The sequence below is a fragment of the Geotrypetes seraphini genome, chromosome 15 (genome assembly GCF_902459505.1).
Source record: "Geotrypetes seraphini chromosome 15, aGeoSer1.1, whole genome shotgun sequence".
Lineage (NCBI taxonomy): Eukaryota > Metazoa > Chordata > Amphibia > Gymnophiona > Dermophiidae > Geotrypetes > Geotrypetes seraphini.
In genome coordinates, this window is record NC_047098.1 from 36,971,583 (window position 1) to 36,990,335 (window position 18,753).

Below are 18,753 nucleotides of genomic sequence, written 5' to 3' on the forward strand. Positions count from 1 at the left end.
GCGGCTGAAGGTCTCTCTGGCTGTTAGTACATAAAGACAGGATGAATTTTATCATTAGTTTGAAAAAATTCTATTGTGTTAGCAGTAGAATGCTGCAAAGTTCACCCACCATTCAAAAGGAAAAAAAAAATATATATATATATATCAAGATTTTTGTTCTCTTTTGCATCAAAGGAAGAAATTGATAAAATAAAAAAAATAAAAAGAGAGAAGAAAAGATCCCCTTTCCTTTACTTTCTCAGCTGAGAGAACCTTACATCAGAAGAACAGATATAGCTCCCTTGGAAATTAAAGTTATTTCCTTTTCAAAACATTCAACCTTTTTCTTGCAAAGATATTCTCCAACAGGATGGCGCACATTTATCTAATCACCTCAAACAAATGCAACCACCCCATAACAGCTGTCTCTTACTTCAACAAAGCAACAGTGCATACACTGGATAACAGGCACCCAAAGCTTTATAATTCAGTTTCTAGGGGTGTGGTGCTCTTGGGCTGTAATATATGCATGCCTATTTATCCAAGAGGATGCCTCCTTCAGAGGAGGCATACTCGTGACCATAACTTCAGAAAGATTAGAGCAGGTACATTCAATTACTAGTGTCTTTGGATGCTGCTGCAATGCCTGCTCTGTTGCTCAGCTGCACAGAATGTCTCTCTATAGCCTACTCCAGATGAAAGTTCATTCTCTCCCACACTCAAACGTTCAGGCTCTTCCTGAGCAAAAAAACTTTTTAAACATTACAGAAAGCACTGTTTACACCAAGATGTTGTTCAGGGGTCCAGGGCCAGGATGTCCTGGGACCTGGTATCCTTGAGTCTGTGTGCCCCCCCCCCTTTTCTAGGGGTGATCCCCAACTTGGTGGGGATCTGTTATCCTTCATGGTTAATTTTTAAAAACTTCTTACTGATTTCCACTGAAGTCAAAAAGAAGCAAAACTTTATTTCTCCTCACATAAACATAGTAAGTCGTGTAAAATAGAAAGGATACTTCATGCACATTATCACTCCCCTTGCCAGTCTCTTTAATTGTGTAACTGCTGCTCTGCCTTCTGCCACCTCCCTTCCCCTGCCTTTAAAAGCACAATATAATCCTTTTTCCTTATTGGAATGAATTGCTGTTCCAAACTGGTTATCCCAGTGCTTCATCACTATCCTCTTGCCATTAATGGCTCCTTTGGGTTTATCCTAAACAATTTTGAACTCTGTTATTGCTTTGCCTCTACCACTTTTATGGACAGATTGTTCCATACATCCACTGGGGGCTAGCCTTAGCCCTAGGATCTGCCTAGGGCAGTGTCAGTATGCCAGATGTACAAAATACTGTGTGGGAAGGAAGCAACACAGTTCACCCTGGTGCAGCAGTCTAGAGACTGACTGACACTCCAGCTATTGCTGTTAGGACAACCTGACATCAGAAGGTTACAAGGGCAGCCCCTTCTCCTCTGATACAGCCTGTAACCAAGCAGCTCAGTCACCCCAGCAGTAGCTGTGTGGCCCCTTGAAGAACCACCTCCTCCAACTCCTCCCTGCCCCAGCATGAATGGATAGAGAATGAATAAAATATGATCTGGGGAAGATGTTCTTGGAAATGCGGAAAGTGGATGAGTTTTCGGGTAGAGGGATTGTGATAGGATAATAAGCATGAATGGGTAGAGAAAGGGGCTGAAATTTGGGAGATAATGCTGGGGGTGAGTTTGTCAAGGGTGGGTGAGTGGCCCAGTGGTTACTGGGAGAATGACAACAGGATAGATTAAATCTGGAGGGGTAGAGGAGCATATGGTGAGGGACCGAGGAAAGAAGCTTAGTGGAGACGATGGGAGGGGATGTGACCTGTACAGAGGCATTGCCACCACTTATCTACTTTTTATGCCTCTTTCGATATATCTCAGGATTCCTCTGGCTTTAGCTACTGCTTTGTAACACTGTTTTGTATCTTGAGATCATCCAGCACAATCACCCCAAAATCTTTCTCCTGGTTGGGACACAGCCTCTTCCCCACCTATTACATACAGATCCTTTATATACCATAAAGATGTGACTTTACACTTTTTTATACTGAATCCTTACTGCCAAGCAATCAGTCCCTCCTTATTCTATCTACTCCCTCAGGAGTGTCCACTCTGTTGCAAATTTGTGTTATCTGCAAAAACCCAAACAACAACAAAAACCCTTCTGCTATATCACTAAAATATATTGGGGAAAAAAATGGCTCCAGGACCGATATCTGAGGCACTCCACTAATCACCATTTTCTTCTCAGAGTTCCATCTACCACCAACTACTAACTAGTTCACCATCTTGAGAAGCATAAGAATAGCCATACTAGGTCAGATCAATGGTCCATCTAGCCCAGTATGCTGTTTCCACAATGACCATTCCAGGTCACAAGTACCTGGCAGAAATCCAAACAGCAGCATTTCATGCTACCAATCCCAGGGCAAGCAGAGGCTTTCCCCATGTCTGTCTCAATAGCAGACTATGGACTTTTCCTCCAGGAACTTGTCCAAACCTTTTCTAAACCCAGCTACGTTAACCGCTGTTATCACATCCTCTGGTAACATTTCAGAGCTTAACCTTTTTCTGAGTGAAAATATATTTCCTTCTGTTGGTTTTAAAGCATTTCCCTGTAACTTTATCGAAGGTCCCCTAGTCTTTGTAAATCTTGATGGAGTAAAAAATTGATTCACTCAGAATTTTGTAGACTTCAATCATATCTCCCCTCAGTCATCTCTTTGCCTAGCAGAAGAGCCCTAACCTCTTCAGTCTTTCCTCATATGAGAGGAGTTCCATCCCCTTTATCATCTAGCCTGCTGTTCTTTGATCCTTTCTAATTCTGCTATATCGTTTTTGAGATACAGGGACCAGAACTGAATGCAATACAGAGGCATTATAATATTTTTAGTCTTATTTACTATCCCTTTTCTAATAATTCCAAACATCTTGTTTGCTTTATTGACTGCTGCCGCAACACAAATTAAGTCTCTTACTAACCAAATCTCTCCTTTTCTTCCCACTTTTCTGATACCATGTTTCCCCGAAAAAAAGACTTAGTTAGATTGCCCCCGAAGCCCCTCCTGAATGTTCCCATGCACCCCCTCCCCCTGTGCAGCATCTTTCCATCTCTTCCTCTGATCCGAACCCCGATGACCATCCCACCGCGAAACCGACATACCTCCTGCCAAACAGCAGCGTTACCAGCATTTTAAACAGGCTGCTTCACGCCGTTGCGGTCTTCTCCCGCCGGGTCCTACCTGTTTAGAGTGCTGCCGATGCTGATGTTTGGAGGGAGGTACGTTGGTCTTGTGGCGATGCGGCAGAGAAGGATCCAGCGGGAGAAGACTGTGAAACAGTCTGTTTAAAATGCTGTCAACACTGCTGTTTGGCAAGAGGTATGTCGGTTTTGCGGTGGGAGGGTCGGCGTGGTGATGGGAGGGAGGGATAGAAAGATGCTGGCTCAAGGGTTCTGCTTCACAGGGGGGATGGGAAGGAGGGAGGGTTAGAAAGATGCTGCAGAGGAAAGGAACAAGGGGATGAGTGAGAGGGGAGGAAAGATGCTACACGTGGGAGAGAGAAAGGAAAGAGGATTGGGGTGAAGGAAAGGAAGAGAGAGATGATCACTGTACATTTAAAAAAAAAAAAAAAAAAAAAGATGTAGACCACGTTTTTTGGACCCAAAATTAATATAAAACACTGTCTTATTTTGGGGGAAACATGGTATCTTCAACCAGATCTCTATTAGTTCTTTTGTCTTTAAATAAGTAAAGATTCAGTGCTAAATAAAAAATACCAAAATCTTTTGCTCAACTTTAGCATAGCTTGATGCATAGGAAATAATTTATTATGTAGATCATTAACATGTATTTCCATGCTATTTGCAAAAAGCTTAAACCCATTGCACTATTTCCCAGCAAGTGCAGTTTTGGAGCACTAAAATCCATACTACATGGGAGTTAACCATAGTAATCAAAAATTATCACTAGACTGAAAGTAAGGCACTAGTGGATTTTGGTTTATATCTAGCCAAATCTTTGTTTTATATTTATCATATTAATTCTTGGCAAAATAGTCCATTGTAGATGGAGTTTTTATGAAAGGCAATGTCTCCAATTATGGTATGTACAAAACTAACTTAACACAGCAAACAATTCTCAGGGCATTTATCCCCTTCTCCCCCTAACTGAAGTGTATCATATGAGGTGTAATAAAATACGGTGAATGCAGCTGCCAAGCGCCATCCAACGGAAAGGCAAGGATCTTTAGTATGGGAAACAGTGCATTGAACCTTAGTAACAATGTGTGACAAGATTCAACTTGTTTGGTGCAATGGTCATTTGTGAGGTGAAGTTGAGAGAAGGTGTGTTTTAAAGTGTGTCATAAATCAAGGCTCACGAACAAGGTATTAATAGGAAATTTTGTTTCAAACTGCAAAAAAGTGCTAAAGACACACATTAAATGTTAAAATTAGTTTAGAGTGATGCTGCAGTGATCATGAAGACTGTTTACAAGTGGTTCAAGTGATTTTGTAATGGCTGTGAATCTGTTGAAGACGAGGAGAGATCGAGAATGCGTTCAACATCAAAACCCAAGAGAATGTTGAAAGAGGAAGCAAAATGATTTGATCAAACAGAAGATCAACTATTAGGGAAATTTCTGAGGATCTGAACATCTCTTATAAAGGTTTATTAGCATTTAAGAAACAATGTGCTTAAAAAATGACTTGAGAAATGGGCAAATGGTTTCATCCTTCATCATGACAATGTTCTGTAACACACATTGCTTCTGGTACAGCAATTTCTGTCAAATAAAAACATTAGTGTGTCCTCATCCACCTTATTCACCGGATCTGGTACTATGCGACTTCTGGATCTTCCCCAAAGTCAAAATGACCATGAAAAGTAAATGTTTTGAATCAATTCAAGACATCAAGGCAGCCACGACAGCGCAACTAAAGACACTCACGAAGAGTCCTTCTAGAACTGCTTCAGAAAGTGGCAAGAATGATGGGGATAAGTGTTCGAAGTGAGGGAGAATATTTTGAGGTGGATTAATGGCAATGTGTCTTTTACTGTACAAACATTTTAAAAAATTAAACATTCACCATATTTTTTGATTACACCTTGTACTTTACAATGACAAAATGCTACTCATCTCACACCATCTTTAGACAGCCATTTTCAGATACTGGCTGCAGCCTAGTTTTGGGGGTCCTTCGGTTTGGTACAAGGTGGTAACATTAACCACATTCATAATTTTGGTTTAATAAATTTAGCCTGCATCTTTGTACACTTGTCTGCAGTTCTCTTTGTTTTGGCCTAGCTTTGGGCTCACATCCTAAGCCCATCACTCAACTTTGTCCCATATCTTCCTTTCTAATGACTTGAACCTTTTCCTCTATGTTAGTCTATTTTTAATACAAAATGGAATGCCACCTTAAGATCCTCTCTGAAGTCTTACCAGAGGTAGTAACTGCTGGCAGATTAAAGATCTCTGTTCCTGGCTGAGCAGTTGCTGCAATTAGAACAAAGAAAACAAACATGTTAATTTAACTTGCAAATCATCAGACAGGCTCACATCTATTCTACTATCTAAACTTCACAGCTGCCCTGCCTTCTATGTTCTGGCTAACTCCTGGGTCAATTTTCACACTGTTTAGAAGCTTAATTTAGGGAGTTGGGCATCAAAATTGGCTCCCTGAAAAGTGACTAGGGCTAAATGACTAAATTTAGGTGCCCAGATTCACTAGGAGCCTAAATGTAGGCAACTATAGAGGCATCGTCAGAGTGAGGGAAAAATTGGCTACTTAAACTGACTTTCAGCACTAAGCAAAAAACTTGGGAGTCTATTTACTAAGATTTGGTGCATATTATTGTACTTTTAACCAATAATCCCCATTAAGAATGACAGATGCCACATTAACGTGTTGCAACTTAAGTAGATTACTTATGTTTCTAAATGCAGGCAAATAATCTGCAAGTGTAAATTCTAAATTAGGCACCTAAATTCATTTGAAATCTTAGTAAATTTAGGTGCCTTATATAAAGGCTAAAATCTTTTACCATACCATACATTTTCTTCTAAACCGCAAGTTTCGACAAGGATTCAATACAATTTACAACAAGATTTTTAATCAATAGTCATGAACAATGAATTGCAGGTTTAAAGAAATAGAAATGTCTTTGCAGCTTGAATTATAAGTTTAGAATGTCTCTGCATTTTTAATTATAGATTTGAAGAGAAAAGATGAGTCTTTAGCATTCTCCTAAAGTAATATCTGTCTGGTTGATGCAGATGTTGTGGGAGGCAATTCCAAATTTTGGGGCCTTGGAATGCGAAGATGGATTCATATAACTTATTTTAGTGTATAAGCAGGGGTGAAGAAAGAGCTAGCTCAAAGTGCTGCAGGAAGATTTTGTATTTATTAAAAAATGAGGACCTTCATATATAAGAGAGTACTATAGCACATTGACCTAGAATATTACTGAACCATAAAACTTAATTATCAGTCCACATATTTCATCCGAGTCTTTTTACTTAACTATTTCAACACTTTCAAAATATCGGCCCCCTTTTATGAATCCACGTTAAGGTTTAAAAAAAAAAAAAATCACTGGCCGCTGTGGTTAAAGCTCCAACGCTCATAGAATTCCTATGAGTGTCGGAGCTTTTACCACAACAGCTGGCGATATAAAACTCCTAACGCAGCTTGATAAAAGGGAGCCATAATGTCTAGTACTATAGAAAGCACTTCTCATATTTTTGTCAAAATGTCACTCAAGCAACAAAACTTATTAAAAATAATTTCACTTATGTTTCCAATCATTGATGAAGTCTGAAACATGCAGCAGTTTGGAGGAATGTTTGCAGATGAAAATTGTCCCTTATGTATTCATGACATATATATAAGCTGGATTTCCAGATGTAGATGAAGTAATTGGAAAGATAAGTAAAATTCTTTTTAAAGTTTTGTTGCTTGAATGACATTTTGGCAAAACTCTAAGAAGTATTTTCTACTGTATTGGGCATGGGCATTATATTTTGAAAAGGTTAACACATTGAGGCCCTCTTCTACTAAGCAGCGATAGAGGTTTCTACTGTGGTCCGGTTTGCTAAATGCTCTGATGCTCATAAGAATTCTATGAGTGTTAGAGCAGTGTTGGTGTATTTGCATGCCATGGTAGAAATCTCTGCCGCTTCTTAATAAAAGTGTATGTGTGTGTGTGGGGGGGGAGGGGTTTAAGTAAAAAGACAAACAATATATTTAGTCTGAATGATTATGCTTTATGGTTACTTAATATCCTATGGCAATGTACCATGGTGTTCTCCTACATATGAAGGTCCTCACATTTCTAATTAATAAAATATTTTTCATAAAAGGAGGTTTATGCCACGTTCAATGATTTTTTTGGTTTCTTCAGAGGGTAGTTTTGATCAGTTTACATTTGGGATTATTCAAACTCTATTCATATGGGCAATGGGTATTTTTAAACTGATCTCATTTAGACTAACCAAAAAATAGGTAAGAAATATGCATTGACTGAAGAGTTAGGCTTTAGTACATAACACACAGTTTATGTGTCACCTCACTACTACCATCCCAAATAAGATTTGTTAGTCTGAAACATAATAGGAATCTTCTACAGTACTGAGTTGGACATAATGGAGGTAATTTTATATTTTAAAAAAAAACCTATGTCAAAAGCCCCAAAAGGTACTTATTCTTTAAGGCAACAAATATGGCTTTATAAAATACCCTCCCAGAAAATTGCCCAAGAGCACATTCTCAACTGCTCTGCAGACAATATAAAAGTGTGCATGTTCTCTTTGCCCTATTTCTGCTGTATATGTATACATTTAATTTATAAAATACATGGGCGCATCGCAACTCCACCTGAACTCTGCCTAAACTATACTCCAGGAAATGCCCGTGTGTGCATAAAGTTATAATTTCCCTTTTCTCCATCCAAAACCTGCTTTGACACATGGTAAACACTTTGCAAACTGCCCCTGATTTGCAGATTTATAGTAATTTTGTATCCTTGAGCTTGCAAACTAATTTTCAGCACCTATACTTTTCCCCAAAAGAAACAGAGATAGAGAACAATTTTCAAAAGGCTTTTTTTTTTTTAACCCTATGAAGTAAACACCCCTGTCAATACGAGGTTTATGCAAAAATTTCCAGGACTGATTTTATAAAAATGTATTAAACAATCTTACAACTTATTCCACTTGGTCTCCTTCAAAGTACTCCCCTTCCCTACGTATATACTTTTCCCAATGTCGTTTCCATTTCTGGAAACAGTCCTTAAACGCATCTTCAAAAGTTGCTGCGTCAAATTTTGCTTTTTGTCTTCAATGGTGTCAAATCACTTTCCTTTCAGCATGGATTTAAGTTTAGGAAACAAGTCATCAGCAGGGGCCAAGTCAGGTGACTGGGGAAGAACTGTGTTTTTTACAAAAATTTGCTAATTTTGACAGCGATGTGAACATGTGCGTTATCGTGATGCAGGAATCATGACTGCTCCCTCCAAAGTTCGGGCCGTTTCCTCCCGATTCTCTCACAGAGTCATTTCAACACTTTCAAACAGTAATTCTGGTTGACAGTTTGTCCTTGTGGTAGAAATTCATAGTGAACGCTACGACTGTATTAAAAAAAAAAACAACTAAAAAAAAACCTGTTAATATCACTTTGACGTTCGACCAAACTTTCCGAGATTTTTTCAGTCCTGGTGATGTTTTGGTTCTCCATTGAGATGGATGCGCTTTGGTTTCCACGTTGTAACCATAGACCCATGTCTCATCACCAGTTATCACTACCAAGAAATGTTTCATCTTCATTTGCCTACTCAAGAAGATTCTGACAGATCATGACACAGTTGTTCTTCTGGTCATCGTTCATCAACTGTGGAACAAACTTTGCCTCAATGCTAGACATCCCCAATTTCTGTTAGAATGCTGTGGCATGAAACAATGGAGATGTTGATTTCTTCTGCCAATTCTCTAACAGTTAATCACCAATTAGCATGCACAAGAACCCTCACTTGATCAACATCAACCTCAGTTGACATTGATGGTCTTCCAGTTTGCGAATCGTCTTCCACTGATTCATGACCACCTATGAAGCATGAATACCATTCAAAATACCTTCCATGACTCATGACATGTTCCCCATAAGCCACTTTCAACATTTCATAAATTTCTGTTGTGGTCTTACCTAATTTAAAACAGAACTTCATACTGTAGCGCTGCTCATTGAGGTCGCACATGATGAAAAATAGCTGATCACAAAAACACAAGTTCACAAAAACTGCTGTAGCTTGAAGACAAAAACAGATATCAACAAAAGGAAAAAAGAGGTTACTCCTGAGGTTTCAAGCTACTGAACGCTGCTTAGCATATCTCAAAAAAACTTTTCATCGGCGCACAATTCAAACTGTCCTTGAACTTTTTGAACAGACCACGTAAAATGTCAAGAGGTGGGGAAATGTGAGGTGTTTTCAGCAGGAATTGGCACAGTTCCCACATAGGGCCAATGTAATAGGCCACTTGTTAGAACAGTGTGCTGAGCTTTGGCTCTCAATGTTCTAATCAATGAATAACGTGAAAAAAAAGCTTACTCCCAATGTAACATAGAAACATGATGGCAGATAAAGGCCAAATGGCACATCCAGTCTGCCCATCCTCTGTAACTATTATCTCTTCCTCTCCCTAAGAGATCCCACATGCTTGTCCCATCTTTTTTGAATTCAGACACAGTCTCTGTCTCCACCATTTTTTCTGGGAGACTGTTCCATGCATCTATCACTCTTTCTGTAAAAAAGTATTTCCTTAGATTACTCCTGAGCCTATCACCTCTTAATTTCATTCTATGCCCTCTCAGTCCAGGGTTTCCTTTGAAATGAGACTCAATTCATGTGCATTTATGCTACATAGGTATTTATCACATCTCCCCTCTCCCGCCTTTCTTCCAAAGTATACATATTGAGATCTTTATGTCTGTTCCCATATGCCTTCCTCTGGACCAACTCCATCCTTTTTATATATCTTTTTGAAGGTGCAGATTCCAGAATTGTACACAATATTCTAAATGAGGTCTCACCAGAGTCTTATATAGGGGCATTAATATCTCCTTTTTCTTACTGGTCATACCTCTTCCTATGCATGCTAGTGCCCTTCTTCTAGCTTTCACCATCACCTTTTCAACCTGTTTGGCCACCTTAAGATCATCACATACAATCACACCCAAGTCCTGCGCTTCTATCGTGCATATAAGTTTTTCACCTCCCTAAACTGTACCGTTTCCTCAAGTTTTTGCAGCCCAAAAGCATGACTTTGAATTTCTTAACATTAAATTTTAGCTGCCAAATTTCAGACCATTCTTCATGTTTTGCTATGTCTTTCTTCATGTTATTTACACCATCTGGGGTGGGGGTGGGGCGAGGCTTTCTACTGTATTGCAGATTTTGGTATCATCCGCAAAGAGGTAAATCTTTACCTAACAACCCTTCAGCAATATCACTTATAAAAATGTTAAAAAGAACAGGCCCAAGAACAGAACCTTGAGGCACACCACTGGTAACATTCCTTTCCTCAGAGCGATATCCACTGATCACTACCCTCTGTTGCCTTCCACTCAACCAATTTCTGACCCAGCCCAACTCTTTGGGCCCATCCCGAGGGCACTCAGTTTTTTAGATGTCTGTGTGGAACACTATCAAAGGCTTTGCTAAAATCTAAATACACCACATCTAGCACACTCCCTCTATCCAATTCTCTGGTTCCCTGTCAAAGAAATTTATCAGATTTGTCTGACGAGACCTACCTCTGTGAATCCATGTTACCTCCGGTCCTGTAATCCCCCAGATTACAGAAACTTTACCATTGTCTATTTTAATAGCGTTTCCATTACTGTATAACAAATTTTTTTTAATCGATTTTCAAATAGAATACAAACTTACACACAGGGCAGAGCCCCAAACAGGAACAAGTCTCATACAAACGAACAATAATCAAGAATAAACAGCAGAACCCCCCAACCCACCCTCCACTTCCACCCATAACAAGGAGCATCCGCAGTGCTAAACAATAGACGAAACAACATCCAGAGAGAGGACCACAGCCCACAAAGTGTAGATCTGAAGCTCCCCAAATCAGAAAAACACAGTATGCACTACAACCGCCAAACCAATATGAAAAAAGGAAAACCAATGACCCATACTAAATTCCCCCCACCCCTTCCAAGCCCATTCCAAAGCATTTTCTCAGCATTAAACTCGGAGAACTTCGAACTCTGCTAGTCCTCTGGGTTACAGTTCTCACAGTCCCAAAAGAAGTGGGAAGACAAGCAAACTCCACCCCAGATAGAGCAGAAGGGAAAAAAAAAACAACCTCACTCACCCTCGTCGTCCCCACTGGCCCACCCACAAAACCACAGTATTAGGATAGTGAATTTAGGACCTCACTGCGTGCCCTAGGGGCCAATGACTGAATGTAGGGATACCAGATCTGGAGGAATTGTTGTTTGTGCTTATAGCTGGCTGTAGGTCCTCTCCGCTCCAAAAGCAAAAGTGTATGAAGTCTATTTCTTCAGGCCCAAAATGAAGGAGCTACCTCAGTGGTCCACATTGACAAGATTATCTTTTTTCCCCAAAACTCCAACCCGCCGCATAAACTGTCGCTGTCCCTGCAAGGGAAGCCGGAAAGCTTCATACTTATCCAGCAGGAGGCCTGCTGCGGACAACGGTATGGTACAATGAAAAAGAGAATAGTGTTTCCATTAATGTGCTTACCACAGAAGTCAGACTTACTGGCCTGTAATTCCCTACTTTTTCCTTCCTTCCACTTTTTTGTAGAAGGACCAATCCCCTTCTCCAGTCCTCTGGTACCATTCCCGACTCTACAGACTCATTGAAAAGGTCAGTCAGTGGAGCCACCAGAACCTTCCTTAAGTTCCTTCAGCACCCTTAATGTACACCTTCCAGCCTCATCACTTTATCTACCTTTAATCTAGCTATCTCCTCACGAACACAATCCTCTGAAAATTGATCAGGGTCTACCACTCCTCCATCCCTATTTGTGTTTGTCTTCTGTGGTCCCGCTCCCAGTGCTTCAGTGAACACAGAACCAAAATATTTGTTAAGCAATTCAGCCTTTTCTTTAGCAGCTTCTACATATTTTTCCCCTTCACTTTTGAGTCTCACAATGCCACTTTTGCACTTCTTCCTATCGCTGATATACAGTGGCATAGCAAGGGTGAGTGGCATCCTTCCCCTGCTCCTTCCCAACCCCCCACCACATGCACACCCCCTTCCTTTCCCCTGTACCTTTTTAATTTTCCAGGTAGGAACATCATCATGAACTTGCTACCTGCATCATGTCGGCTATCTCTCTGAAGTTACTTTCAAGGCGCGGGGACTGGTAGTGACATCAGACAGAGGCGACACCGACGCGGGCAGCAAGTTTATAATGCTGCTCGTGCAGGGAATATTAAAGAGGTACACGGGGAGGGAAGGGGTGCATGGTAGCGGACTCAGAGAGGACCAAGACCACGCCTGTGGTGGACCGCCTCCCCCCCCCTTTATTAGGCTACTGCTGACATACCTAAAAAATGTCTTGTCTCCCCATTTTACCATGTCAGCTATTTTTTCTTGCATTTGTATCTTTGCTTTCCTGACTACTTGACCAGCCTCTCTTAACTTTTCCAGTTATTTTTGCCTGTCTTCCTCTTTGTGATCTTTTGTAGTTTATGAAAGCTAACCTCTCATTCTTTACCTTCTCATTCTTACTTACTTGCCTCACAAAAAAGTATGTCACTCTTACAATAACTCATTTCAGACATTCCCATCCAGACAACAATTCCTTGACATAATCCCCCATCCGAATAAGATTAGTTTGTTTAAAGTCTAGAACCTTTGCTTTTGAATGAGCCCTTTCTATACCCATTTTAATATTAAACCGTACCATGCAGTGATCACTGGATGCCAGATGATCACCAATTGTAACATCAGAAACATACTCCCATTTGTAAGCACTAAGTCCAGTATGACCCCATCCCATGTGAGTTCCATTACCAACTGCTGGAACAGTTCTCCTTGTAGAGAATCCAGGATTTTCCTACTTCTAGAAGACTCTGCAATAGGGATACCCCAATCAACATCCAGCATGTTCCCCTTTTTTAGATATATTCTGAATGTCTATTAAATCTCTGTCCACTTCACACCAATGTAAATATAGTTACCTTTCTCTTTTCCCAAATTGATCCACAGTGCCTCTTCTTTGCCCTGCAGATCCTGCAATTGTGTGGCTTTAATATGATCTTTAACATATAACGCTGCTCCCCTCCTTTTCTTCCTACTCTGTCTGTCCATGAGTCTTGGTAATCTCACCTTAACATCATGGATTTTGGCACCAGGCAGACAGCATACCTCCTGGGACATCATGTCTGGTCTGCAGATGGAAGCTTCTGTACCCCTTAGAAGGGAATTGTTACGCCTCCTAGTGGTCATGGATCCAGCAATTTTTTCAGATTTCAAGCTTTGGTCCTTCCTCTCCCTGGGATGCTCTCATCTCCTCCACTTCTCGGTCAGCATACCGGTTTCTTCAGTTCAAGGGTTTCGTTATCTGAGTCCAGCTGTCTTCCCTCAGCACAGCCTCTTCTTCCCCACTGCTAGAAATCTTTGACGCCTTTTGAACCATTTCATTGATGTACCCTCTCATTCTCACAGATGCTTCTCAGTCTTGTCACCTCCTCTCTCAGTTCCTTTAATTCCTTCATGAGGGATTCAAGCTGAAGGCAGCCTGCACATGGAACCACTCTCTCTGCCTGGGTAACATTCTGTCTGCACAAAGACAGAAGCTGTAACTTAAGCAGCAGCTTTGGTGACACAATGTTACCTAGCCATACTATAGTTGCAGAAGTAGTAAAACCTGGAAGAAAAAAACAGAAAGAGCAGAAAAATCCTACCAATGTCCTGTTCCTGGTTGGCTGAAGAGCCAAAAAAAGATCCACCTTGGGGTGGACGGGAGGGAATTAACCTGTAGGCTTACCTATAAAGTCTGATCTCTAAGAAATTTCTCAGAATTCAGTCTTAAACTAAGAGGCTGAAACCATCCAAAGATCTCTCCTCAAGAAGCGCTTTTTAGTTAGGGTGAGAGGATTCACCCCCTCCCCGAAGTATAGTGTGCTTGGCATGACTTAACGGTTTTCCAGGCCTCTCTCCCACTTACTACTCCCAAAAGTCTTAAAAAGGTCCTAAACAGATCCAAAGAAGCCTGTTAGTTAACAGCTCTCTCCTTAAGCAAATATATGCAAATTAAATATGCAGTTCACAGGTTGCTATAAAAACTATCTTTAATGCTGAGCCTCTACAACTTCTCTTAGAACCAGGCTTACTGAGGGTTAGGCACTAGGCCAGCATTTTTCCCTTCAAGGGTCACCTGTGGAGTCTGATCTCTAAGAAAGTCCTCAGAGTTCAGTAGTAAACTGATGGCATGCAAATTACTACAGCATTAACAAAAAAGCTTGCCAACAGAAAAAAAGTGTACACCACTCCATTATTTGGCAGGCTGAGCATTCCAACATATTACTAGGGATCAGGCACTACCATTTACCAACATGGTTGCACTGGAGGCAACAGCAAGCGGATATCACTCCTGACTTCCAACTCAAGGTGGTGTGTGATGGTAGTTGGGGGGGGAGGGTAGAAAGAGTGGTGGGGTCCACTTGGACCACCAAGCATTTGTATTGGCAGGTTGTGTTGTCTGGGGCCCACCAGGGGTATTTGCCAATAGTCTTCTGAGTGAAGTGCTATACTTTACCTCAGGATGTCCCTTTCCTCCCACATTAGAACCTTTCCTTAAGCCCTAAGATGGGATAAAGATTCAGCATTGCAAAAGGAAAAATAAATGCTGAAATAGAGGGATTTTTTCTTCTTTTTTATATTAGGAACAATTTCAGGTTCAGCATATTTGCATGCCCATTTTGCTATCCTTTAGCATAGTATCTGTACTGCTGTTTTTCCATGCTAAAAACTCTTATTACATTAGAGGATTAGCATCAGAAGTAAATCATCATGCACAGCTTATTATATTGGCCCCATAAAAAGGTGACTTCATCTGATCCTGGAAAAACACTTGGGAAGGAAGGTAGGAGTACAACCAAATAACCTGTTACTGGGCTTTTAGGCAATCTATCCCAAATATGCTTTTGAAGCCTGGATATCCTGAAAGCCTCATCTGTTTGCAGCTTTTGAGGACTAGAATTGATCACATCTGGATTAAAAGAATAAATTATACTATGCCATCAAAACTATGTAGCACCGTTTATGGTAAAGCCACATGACTGCAATGTGCCCGTCCCACAAACAGGCTCTTTATGCTTTGGTAAAGAAAATTTAAACAACTTTCCCAAGATCACAACCCAGCAGCAGGCTTGGAAAAGAAAACCAGGTCTGTATGCTCTGTGGTCACACCAACACTGACAGTTCAATTGATTTTAGTTCAGAACACACATAGCAAGTTATTTTTACAAGGACATTGATCAAAGGTTATGGAACACCTGTAAAGCAAGAGCAGAGGAAAGAATCTGGAGATTACATGCTCACCAAATGACTAATCAGATGAGCTTCCCGTTAAACACAACGTTCTAACAAGCAGAAATTATTTCAGTGGGAAAGAGTTACTCAGTGCTGGCAGAAAATGGAACTAAACATTTCTGTTAACTCATGTAACATACCAGTAAGAAGCAAAGACTTCAGATAGAAATTTGGAAAAGCAGAGTATAAAGGCAATTTTACACAGCAAGAATACGTTAAAATTTCCCTTTACAGTTATCAGCTGATGCACGCATGCCCCCAAGAATCCTGCATCAGCTCAGAGATAGAATTTCGATACCTACCCAGAACATCTGGGGCATGTTTACATACATTAGCATATACTTATTTGTGGTTTAATTTAACCAGAAATAAGGCAACATTTTTTAAATAAAGATTTTTCAATTTGTGTGTTAGTGATTTTTTAAAATGTTTATTGGTACTTTATTTCCCTTTCATTCTATATCAATTCACTATCCCTTTTTTCATTTCACCTCCTTCAGTCTCTTTCCTTAGTGTTTAATCCCCTATCCCACAATTTATCCTCTCTGCTTTCTCTAGTTATCTTCATCCTTTCTTCCAGTATCAACTCCCATTAGGTTTTGTTGGTATCTCTCGTGTATCTCCTCCATCTCCCTCCTTTCCCTCTTTCTATACCTATTCTTCTATCATATTGCTCCATCCTCTCCTACCCCCTTCCAGCACCTTATATTCCTTCTCTCTCCCTTCACTGGCCACCTACCCAATTTCCCTTTATTTGTTCTCTAATACCAAACCATGCAGTGCCTGCATTATTTCCTGCCATTTCAGTTTATTCAGCCAACAGGAAAGCTTGCTATACATCTCAGCATTAGTGACCATAGCAATGCTCCTGGCATAGAGAAGGGCAGTGTGGGATGTTAGAGGAACTCCTTCCCATGATTTTGCACTAGTTGTTGTGGTCGCAGAGCTGTGGGTGATTGGGAGAACTTAACATCTGTCAGCTGAGTCAGTATCACTCAATGCCAGGATACAGGTGAGGGCATAAAATAGGCCTCTGGGTTGCTATAGTGATTAATGCATCAATCCTCCTCTTTCTACCTCTTTTACTGCTCTTGCTTTTCTGCTTCCTAACTCAGTGTTTCCCCATCTCATTTAATCTTCTCTGGCCTAGTCTCCTCTCCCTTCCTTGTGCTACATGACTCCTCTCCACTCCTTCAATATGTGTCCCTGTAGTCTATCTTTCTTTATCCATTCCCAGCAATCCTTCTCCTCATCTCCTCCCTCTGTAGAATCTGTTCCCACCTGTTACCATTACCCATGGCCTCTTTTTTTCTTCTTCCCTTGCTTATAGACTTTCTCCTCATCTCCCTCCATGTCTGTGTGCTGCTTTTGTTTTGTACCCCTGTCCCTATTTATATCCTTAAAAAGAAGTATCCAGACATTATACAATGTAAAAGCAAACTGTGCAGAACCCTGGAAATCCTTCAAAGCAACAGATGTTGAGATGTGATACCTGGCTGTTATACCCAGGGGGTAAATGAACTCAGCATAATACGTGACATGTATCCTCAAGTCTGCTTATCTGACCTTCTTGTCCTGAGTGTTACCTGAACTCAGCATAATACGTGACATATATCCTCAAGTCTGCTTATCTGACCTCCTTGTCCTGAGTGTTACCTTGACAACACCAAAAGGACACATCCTGGCTTCCTTTGCCAACGTGTCACCTGGATAGCATCAAAGAGACAGCAAACTGCAACACCTCCTTGCTTATCTGACTTCCTGACCTCCTTGATCTCCAAAGGACAGTAAGACCAGATGGTTTCTGCAATAAGCTTGCTTATCTGACATCCTGACCTCATTGATCTTCAAAGGACAGTAAAACCAGATGATCATCAGTAAAGACAGATGGGAAACCCGGGCTCTGCAAACACCTCCTGGGTAACATCAAAAGGACAGGGAAACCAAACAAGTATCTGCTATCTTGACCTCCTTGACCTAGGAGTTGTCAAAACAAATAACAAAGGACCAGTACCAGCTGTCTTACTAAGAGGCAAGCAGTTTTCCCAGCTTTTCACCCAATATAAAAGACGGGACTTGCCTCTAACCTTAGAATCCAAGACGTCGCAAGGGACAAAATTAAAAGATGTCTAAAGGGTCAGTCTCCCGGGTCTACTCACCTATCAATTGCACAAGGATTCTCCAATTGTGAAGGGAGAGTGTTTGCCTGGGATACGGTGAAGGTATTTAATTCTTATATATGTATAATAAAGTGTTATTGTTTATGCTTTATATTGTCTGTGTGCTTTTTTGAGTGTTACTGATCATCCCATTTGACAGAAATAAGTGGCAGAACACTGGCCATAATCCATTTAGCCCAAAAGAACTGTAATGCCAGTTACTAGCTTCACAGTCAGGCTTTTTATTCCTGTCTAGAAAGTAATGCGAGCCAATATTAAGAGATTTAAAAAGATGTTAAACATCAATATTTGCACACAAAAAAATCATAATTAAACTCCTTATCACATTGGATGAACTAAATAACCAGTATGATTCAAACTTCAAAGGTTTGCTTATTTTAGTTGTATTTAAGGCACAGATTGACAAAACAATTAGCTACTTCAGTATCAGATTACATTATTACTTCTGTACTGCCACCAAGTAAATAGGCAGTTCAGGTGACTAAGCAAAGCAGACACGATTTCCACCAGCAGTTTATAGCTTCATTTTCAGAGAAGACTTAACATGCCCATTTCAAATGTGATATTACAAGGCAATTTTAGTTCAGAAAGAGAGGCAAAGGTGTAAAATTATTTAAATCACCCACAGAGTAGAGATTAAGGACCTATGAGATCAGAAGTTATCTTAATTTCTCTTAATTTATTCTATTTTAGATTAGATTCATATTTAATCTTTGGTGGTCATGATTACTTTTGTCATCCACACATGATTTTACACTGTCAAGGTCTTTTCTAAGGCAGGCAGGTTCTAAATTGCTTTAAATAAAAATAATATATGTATACATATTGTGCTTTAATTCACAATAAGAAACCTAAATTTAGTTTCAGGTTTGTAAAATGCTTATGTTTCCATAAACAATTTGCTATGCATGTTGGTCTTACATGCTTAAAAATCACCCCAGTTGGTTATGTTTTGCTTGTTTTAACTTAGTTATTATTGTC

General features: G+C 40.3%; 1 protein-coding gene across 12 annotated transcripts in view; it reads right to left on the reverse strand.

Moving 5' to 3' along the window:
* Positions 1-18,753, reverse strand: part of NCOR1 (nuclear receptor corepressor 1) — a 509,406-nt gene that overhangs the window by 2,514 nt on the left and 488,139 nt on the right. For all 12 annotated transcript variants that reach the window (XM_033922034.1, XM_033922033.1, XM_033922035.1 and 9 more), the window contains one exon: positions 5,457-5,510. In XM_033922034.1, the coding sequence (XP_033777925.1) occupies positions 5,457-5,510 (54 nt within the window). The remainder of the gene's footprint in view (positions 1-5,456; positions 5,511-18,753) is intronic.